We start from the raw sequence: 9022 nt of genomic DNA, 5'->3' as shown, positions 1-9022 counted from the left end.
ACTCATCTCGCTAACAAATGCACAAAATAAACCGACATAAAGCACAGATGCCCAAAGGCATGTGTTTAAGCAATGCTGTATAGAATGCAGTTCCGGGGGAGACTCTGCCTTTTTTCGCAGGCTGCCTGAACAGTGAAAACACCTTCTGCTAGTGAAAACAGGTAACTAATGTAGGTCTTTCCTAACAGCGAGGTGTCATAAAGCTAAAGTTCAAAAAACAGGGGACACCTGTACTGAATATCAACACGCAACGTCTGTCACAGTCAAATTCATCGTAATTTTATCTCTGTCAATTAGCTTCCAAATGTTGCTACCATCATTGCTTGCCACACCCCCTGCACTGTTTCCCTGCCCCTCATCATATCCTCTCACCTCTCCCACTGTCCAGAGCCTGAAACTCTGCCCTGTGCTGACCCGTCTCTGGTTTCTGACCTTGCTCCACTGAACATCCAACTGAGCATTCAGCGTTCTGCTTTCAGACTTTAGAGTACAGTGGTGTCCTCTAACAACCCAGCCGTGTGAGACACAGCCCTCAGAAAGGGTGAAAATGACCAATAAGAGTAGGGAATAAGGCGAGGGGTGAACAACAGAGTTGGATTTAAACAGTCTGTCGTAGAACAGAAATACTGGCAGGGACCATCTGGGTGGAGTTGGCTGCCTATTGTACACTGGGAGTGTTGTAGATTCACTGAGTACCTGAGACAGAGTTTAAAATTGAACAGATTTATTTATCACAGAAACTCCAGTCCCATTAAATGTGAACATTGCAGAAACTCCTCCCATCCCCAGTGACCAGGATGCAGACCTGGGTTGACGAACAGCAGTATTTGTGGAGTTTGACAACAACAGTCATTTGTGAACTTGCCAATGGATTCAGCAACTGTGCTGGTTTAATATCCGCCAGGCAGCTTATTAAACTTTTCCCCCATTGTGAACTCCATAGTGCTTCTGGAGGCTGGCTGAATGATTGAACCCCTTCCCACACTCTGAGCAGGTGAATGGTTTCTCCCCAGTGTGAACTCGCTGGTGTGCCAACAAGTTAGATAACTGAGTGAATCCCTTCCCACAATGTGAGCAGGTGAAAGGTTTCTCCCCAGTGTGAACTCGCTGGTGTTTCTTTAGGTAAGATGAGTTGCAGAATCCCTTCCCACATTCAGAGCAGGTGAACGGCCGCTCCCCAGTGTGAACTTGGTAGTGCGACACAAGGTTGCACGACTGAGAGAATCCCTTTCCACAATGTGAGCAGGTGAACGGCCTCTCCCCAGTGTGAATTCGCTGGTGTCGCTTCAGGTGGGCTGAGTGACTGAAGCCCTTCCCACAGTCCAAGCAAGTGAATGGCCTCTGCCCAGTGTGAACGTGCTGGTGCGCCAGTAAATTAGATAACTGACTGAACCCCTTCCCGCAGTCTGAGCAGGTGAACGGCCTCTCCCCTGTGTGAACCCTCAAGTGTGCCAATAGGTCAGATGATCGAGTGAACCCCTTCCCGCAGTCTGAGCAGGTAAACGGCCTCTCCCCCGTGTGAACTCGTTGGTGTATCTTCAGTTGAGATGACTGACTGAACCCTTTCCCGCAGTCTGAGCAGGTAAACGGCCTCTCCCCAGTGTGAACTCGCTGGTGTTTCTTCAAGTAAGATGAGTGACTGAATCCCTTCCCACATTCTGAGCAGGTGAATGGCCTCTGCCCGGTGTGAACACGCTGGTGCGCCAGTAAATTAGATAACTGACTGAACCCCTTCCCACATTCAGAGCAGGTGAAGGGCCTCTCCCCCGTGTGAATTCGCTGGTGTCGCTTCAGGTAGGTCGAGTGACTGAAGCCCTTCCCACAGTCCGAGCAGGTGAATGGCCTCTCTGCAGTGTGAACGTGCTGGTGCGCCAGCAAATTAGATAACCGACTGAATCCCTTCCCACAGTCTTTGCAGGTGAACGGCCTCTCCCCGGTGTGAACTTGCTGGTGTTGCTTCAGGTCTGACGATCGACTGAACCTCTTCCCGCAGTCCGAGCAGGTGAACGGCCTCTCCCCAGTGTGAATTCGTTGGTGCACCAATAAATTAGATAACTGACTGAACCCCTTCCCACATTCAGAGCAGGTGAATGGCCTTTCCCCAGTGTGAACTCGCTGGTGCACCAGTAAATTAGATAACTGACTGAACCCCTTCCCACAGAGTGAACAGGTGAACGGCCTCTCCCCAGTGTGAATTCGTTGGTGCACCAATAAATTAGATAACCGACTGAACCCCTTCCCACAGTCTGAGCAGGTGAACGGCCTCTCCCCCGTGTGAACTAACTGGTGAGCCAACAGGTCAGATGAGTGAGTGAATCCCTTCCCACATTCTGAGCAGGAGAACATCATCTCCCCGGTGTGAATTGACAGTTATGTCTACAGGTGGGATGACTGAGCGATTCCACAGTCTGAGTTGGTGAATTGCCCCTCTCTTGTGTGTACTCACTGGTGTCTCTGTAGTTGGGGTGAATCCCTTCCCACAGCCTGAGCAGGTGAACAGCCTCTCTGCAGGGAGAACTCACTCGTGTGTCAGATCAGGTCACCGAGTGAATCTGTTCCCTCACACGGAACAATTGAACAGTCTCTCTCCCCTGACAGCCCACTGGTGTCTCTGCGGGTCGGCTGAGTGAGTGAATCCCTTCCTACACAAACAGCAAGTGATCGACCCTTCACTGCTCTGGGTTTCCTGACGTATCATCAGCTTGGATGAACCACTTCCCGCAGACTGAACAGATCAATAAATGCTGGTGTGTTCTCAGCATCCCAGTTCCAGTGGATCGCGCCCAGAGACGTCTTCATCTCCTAGGACCAACAACAGATACACTGGTGTTACAACGGGAATATCTGGTCAGTCCTTAAATATCTGGAGAGAATCATTAGAACTGATCTGCTGTTGTGTTTGAGATCCCTGCACACAAATTCTTTGTTGCGTCTATCTCACCTGTAAAATGATTTACAAAAGCCATCAATGGGTGAAGCGCAGCATTTCAGATGAAATAACTTCAATCTCTACGGTCAGGACTGACAGCACACTGTTACAGAGGGGTGCAACCCAAGTTGGAGGAACAACTCCTGATTTCTCAAACTGAGCACTGACCAGGAACCCCGACTGACCATCCAGTTCTCCGACTGGTTTTCTGACTGTATCAGGATGGGCCTTTCCTGCTTGACTTCAATCTGTGACGTGACTCTGTTTGTCTCTCTCCATTTGTATTATTTCCAGTTCTGGTCACATCCCAGAGCACTACAAAGGCACATGGTATTACACGGCTGATCCCAGAGACTTCCTGATCACTCTGACGCCCTCTCCAAGTGATTGATGGCAGTGAAATCATCGATGGCAACGAATATGAAGGGGAGGCCAGTTGTCTTTCCCATTGGAGTGTGGCACTTTTGTGATGTGAAAGCCACAGGTCACTCGTTACCCAGGAGAAAGGTGTTTGATATCATTATGTACCCAGAGAGAATGGTACAAAACATGTTCTCACGGGTAGAAAGGTCCAGAGAAAGAGCCCAAACAAAGGTCGTTTTCTCAAGAACTAAATCTGACGGAAGGATTTTGTTCTTTCTCCCCCCCCCCCCCCCACCATGCAGCAATAACAGATGTTTTCATTGACTGGAGGGTGGACTCTCCATCTGAGCTCAACTCAGAAATATGTTCTTGTTCTGAGTGCCAAATCCTTGGATTCAGAAAGCTGGAGCTGGGCAGTGTCTGACAGATCCATCCACTGCCATTCCCTCCACCTGCACTTCCAAACACACCCTATGGACTGCTCGGAAAGATGCTAGAGTTATCATCCACGGCTGCCTCTATACCCAGAAACATCCACGGAGGCCAACAGCAGACTGTCGTTCAAGAGAGTGAACCCTTATATCATGACAGGCTCCAATGGAGTATGTGGCAGGGCTGAGGAACATGTGACAACCAACTAGTGGGGATATTCAAAGACATTTCTGATCCCTCAGAGTTTACAACCTGCTTCAAAAGGACAACAATCACACCAGTGCCCAAGAGCAGGGTGCACTGTCTTAACAACCATCATCCAGTAGCTCTACGGCGATGAACTGCTTTGAGGGGTTGGTCATGGTTAGGATCAACACTTGTCTCAGGAAGGACCCGGACCCACTGCAATTTGCCTAACGCCACAATAGGTCTACGGCAGGTGCAATCTCAATGGTTCTTCATGCGGCCTTCAATCACCTGGATAATATAAATACTGATATGTCAGCATGCAGTTTCTTCACCACAACTCAGAGCTTCGGAAAGTTCTGATTGAGAAGCTGCAAAACCTGGACCTTTTTACCAAGAACTGGATCTGCATCTTGGAACTTCCTCACCTGAAGACCACAATCCATGCGGATTGGAAATAACATCTTCACCTCACTGACAACACCGGCACACCTTAAGATTGCTCTACCCTCTCTACACCAATGACTGTGTAGTACAGAAATACTGTATATTAAAAAGTGAGATAGTGTCCAAAGCTTCAATGTCCATTTAGGAATCGGATAGCAGAGGGGAAGAAGCTGTTCCTGAATCACTGAGTATCTGCCTGCAGGCTTCTGTACCTCCTACCTGATGGTAACAGTGAGAAAAGGACATGCCCTGGGTGCTGGAGGTCCTTAATAATGGACGCTGCCTTTCTGAGACAGCTCCCTGAAGTTGTCCACAGTACTTTGTAGGTTAATGCCCAAGATGGAACTGACGAGATTTACAACCCTCTGCAGCCTCTTTCAGTTTTATACTTAAATAATTCTGTTTTATAATGTTATTACATTTTACTGCTGCCGCAAAACGACAGATTTCACGGTACACGCCAGTGATATTAAACCTGGTTCTGAACATCACGGACACAGTGATGCGCATGCGCCACAGAAACGACGAAACATCCTCCCCCGATCAGCACAAAGCTCCCCGGGGCCCCGACACGGATCGAGGGGCAAAAGGACCGGGAATGTCCCCGGGTGCGGGGTCACGGTGTGTCCGGAGCTCGCAACAACAGTCTCTCAGTCGTGCAGTGGATGAAACTCCCGCCCGCAGCCCCGCTCCTACCTGCTGCTGATTCTCCCCAGCATGTCGTCCACCGAGCGCATGCGCAGTTTCCGGGAACGATCTGCGACTCTCACGCCTGCGCGTTTGGTCGCTAAGCGCCCGATTTTCAAGCGCAGAGGTTTCTGGGTATCCACGGTGCCATTGAAGCAAAGACCAGTTCCACAGATAAATGTATTTATGTAGAAAACTCAGCAGCAACTTAAATACAGCGTATTCAGCGTCAACAGGCAATCCGTGTGACGAAGTCCAACTCACTTACAAATGCAGATATAAAACACACGAGATTCAGCAGATGTAAAGCGCTGCAGGAAGTCAGCAGGTCAGGCAGCATAAACTGTCTGGGGCTGATGAAGTATCTCGGACATTACATCGGCTCTGAGTTCCTCTCCACAGATGCTGCCTGACCCACTGGGTTCCTCCAGCATTTTGCAAACACAAATCTCTCTCTTCAGTCAATCAGTTTCCAAATGTTGCTGGACTTTCATTTGTAGCCTCATCCTCCTGGTCTTATTCCCTCCTCGTGTTCCCCGTAAACTCTACCAAAGCCCCAAAGCTCTCATTTGTGCTGACCCCTCTTGTTTCTACTCCATTGAATATTTACCAACCACTCTGCTGTCATACTTTAGAGGAGAGTGTTGTGGTACAACAGCCCGGCTGTGTGAGGCACAGCCCTTTGAAATCAGTGAAAATGACCCAAAACATTGAACAGAGCAGGGCAGATAGTTAGAAATTCAAGGTAAACCTTTTCATCCACACACTGATGTTGTAAGAGCTCTTGTGACTGAATGAATCCTGTCCCACACACGGACAGGTGAATGGCCTCTCCTCCGGTGAACTTGCTGGTGTATCTGCAGGTGCAGTGGCTTGGTGAATCCCCTCCAAGATGAAAGGCAGTGAAGTTCAGCTCAGTAGTGTCAACTCTATGGCCATTTATGAGGTCAGATCATGGACATGTCCACATATTGGGGTTCTGCTTGCAAACACTGGTGTGCTGTCTTCTCAACCATCTCCTGCTTCACTTTCAACCATCGGTAGCACTCGAATGCTGGGGAACTGACAGACACAGTCGAAGAGACACGCTGTTGCATTTGAGATTCTCACACAGAAATTCTCTGCCTTTTCTGCCCTGCGGAATGTTTGCAAAAAAAGATCAACAGGCGAATGAGAACATCTGAGCTGAGATTATTTTTGTTTTCATGTTGATGTCTGATGTTACACTGTCACGGCACGGCTGAACACTATTCGTAGGAACAAGACTTCGAACTGGTTCAAACAATAGGACACAATGTCAAATTCTCTGTTTTCCTCTCTGCCCATCAACCTGTGACTTGGCTCAGTGTGTTTCCCTCCATTAGTGTAGCCTTACATTCTGGGTATGTCCCACAGACCTGTTGAAGCACAGACAGAGCTGCTTCATGAGAGTTTCAGCTGATTGTGACCCTGCTGGCATTTGATGGTGGTAAACTCAGAGTCAGCAATGCCATGAAGCCTCAAGACAATGTGATCAAGCTTTCTCGGTGCAGGTGGACGCTGCGGTATTATTGCCCCGTGAAAGCTACTGGTCACTTGTTACGTTATTGTGGGCTTTTACAAATAAAATCGCATCAGGCCCTTTCTGTTTCAGGAAAACCATGACAACTGATTTATTGTCCTCCAAATGCAGAAACATAAAGCACAGTTTAAAAATCAACTTAACGTACTTACATCATAACGTCAGTCCAGCTTCTTAAAGAGAAACTCAACTCAATGTCGGTGGTCATTAATTATACACATTTCTACCCATTATTTTACCCTACATAGACCCCCTTAAATCCTCTCACTGCTCCCCCTCTGTGCTCTTTATAGCAGTTTATTTCATTTTAATGACACTTGCTGGATGATATGGACAAACATGTCAAGATCCCTCAGTGCTCCTAAGGGTGCTGCCTGTACTGTTGAATTTCCTCCAACATTTGACCTGTAAAACTCCTCACACTTGTCCAGATTGAACTACATCACCCATTTCTCCATCCATGATTCCAACTGGTCTACATCCACCTCTGTCTGTTTGAAAACTTTTCTCTCCATCTACAACTACACCAACATTCGTGTCATCAGAGATCTGATCGGCCCATGTGCATTTTGATCTGATCAGACAGAGGCCCCATATCTGATCACAGTGGGCACACTGGTTACATATCTTCAGTCAAAATCATTTTCAATTCCATCAGCCCAAATGTTGCTGTACAATACACACCATTCAAACCCTCCCGCTCAGAGACTCGGGGAAAGTTACATGTTTATCACAAGCCCAGAGTAGGATTCAATGGTCTGGTCTTGTTGCTCTGGATGCTCTGCTGCAAAGTCCATTCAGAGTAGTTCAATGTAACCAGATACATCATCCCTGAGATACCAATATACAACATTGTGTCACAAACAAGAGAAAATCTGCAGATGCTGGAAATCCGAGCAACACACACAAAATGCTGAAGGAACTCAGTAGGCCAGGTAGCATCTATAGAAAAAAAAGATACAGTCAATCTGGAGGAACTCAGCAGGTTGGGAAGCAACCGTGGAAACGAGCAGTCAACATTGCGGGCCGAGACCCTTCGTGACGTTGACTGATCGTTTCCACTGATGCTGCCCGACCTGCTGAGATCCTCCAGCTTGTTGTACGTGTTGATTTGACCACAACCTCTGCAGTGTACTTTGTGGATACAGTCAATTTTTCGGCAGGTCTTAAGGAGAGAATTTGAGGAGCAGATTTAAAAGCTGGAGGTAGGGGAGAGCGAAAATAAGGTGAGTGAATGGATCATCCTTTAAGGGAACGGATGAAGTTAAGAGCTGCTAAGTTGATTAGTGAAAGAGACAGGAGGTCATGGAAGAAAGAAAAGAGGGAAGGAACACAGGAGGCAGGTGGTGCGTGGGTAGGATGATGGGAAATGCAGACGGAGGGGTCAGCGGGAGGTATTACCAGAAATGCCAGAATTCGTTCTTCATTCCATCAGGTTGGAGGCTACCCAGACGAAATATAAGGTGTTGATCCTCCAACAAATGTGTGGCCGCATCGGGTTGCAAGATATTATTTTAAAAACTAAAAAGAATTCAAGGATGAGGACGAACTTTATACATTTACACTGCAGGAGAGACTGGGAGAAACAGTCACAAGTACCAACGCCCACTATGCACCAGAGACTTACAGATACAGAATGAACTCCACACTCTCACACTGTACCAGAGGTGTACAGGTACAGAAAGAACCTAATACGCTAACACTGTACCAGAGATTGACAGGGACAAAATGAACCCCACACTTTCACACTGTACAAGAGACTGACAGGTAAAGAATGAACCCTGCACTCCCACACTGTACCAGACACAGACAGGTACAGAATAAACCTCACACTCTCATGGTACCAGAGATTAACAGGCACAAAATGAACCCCACACTCTCAAACAGTATCAGAGACTGACAGGCACAGAATAAACCTCACACTCTCACGGTACCAGAGATCGACAGGCACAAAATGAACCCCACACTCCCACATGGACCAAGAGACTGACAGGTAGAGAATGAACCCCACAATCTCACACTGTACGAGAGAGGTACAGGTACAGAATGAACCCCGCACTCCCACACTGTACCAGAGACTGACAATGACAGAATGAACCCAACACTCTCACACTGTACCAGAGAAGTACAGGTACAGAATGAACCCCACACTCTCAAACAGTATCAGAGACTGACAGGCACAGAATAAACCTCACACTCTCACGGTACCAGAGATCGACAGGCACAAAATGAACCCCACACTCCCACATGGACCAAGAGACTGACAGGTAGAGAATGAACCCCACAATCTCACACTGTACGAGAGAGGTACAGGTACAGAATGAACCCCGCACTCCCACACTGTACCAGAGACTGACAATGACAGAATGAACCCAACACTCTCACACTGTACCAGAGAAGTACAGGTACAGAATGAA

General features: G+C 47.8%; 1 protein-coding gene across 1 annotated transcript; it reads right to left on the bottom strand.

Moving 5' to 3' along the window:
* Nucleotides 1-707: 707 nt before the first annotated feature.
* On the bottom strand, nucleotides 708-5108 carry LOC132385556 (zinc finger protein 229-like). Its single transcript, XM_059957710.1, has 2 exons — nucleotides 5054-5108; nucleotides 708-2802 (listed from the first exon to the last, which is right to left on the bottom strand). The coding sequence occupies exon 2, from the start codon at nucleotides 2347-2349 to the stop codon at nucleotides 913-915; it is 1437 nt and encodes a 478-aa protein (XP_059813693.1). The 5' UTR covers nucleotides 2350-2802; nucleotides 5054-5108; the 3' UTR covers nucleotides 708-912.
* Between the last annotated feature and the right edge of the window lie 3914 nt (nucleotides 5109-9022).

Source organism: Hypanus sabinus, assembly GCF_030144855.1.
Source record: "Hypanus sabinus isolate sHypSab1 chromosome 31 unlocalized genomic scaffold, sHypSab1.hap1 SUPER_31_unloc_3, whole genome shotgun sequence".
Classification (NCBI taxonomy): domain Eukaryota; kingdom Metazoa; phylum Chordata; class Chondrichthyes; order Myliobatiformes; family Dasyatidae; genus Hypanus; species Hypanus sabinus.
The sequence above is the reverse complement of the archived record's forward strand: the minus strand, read 5'-3'. Positions and strand labels throughout refer to the sequence as shown.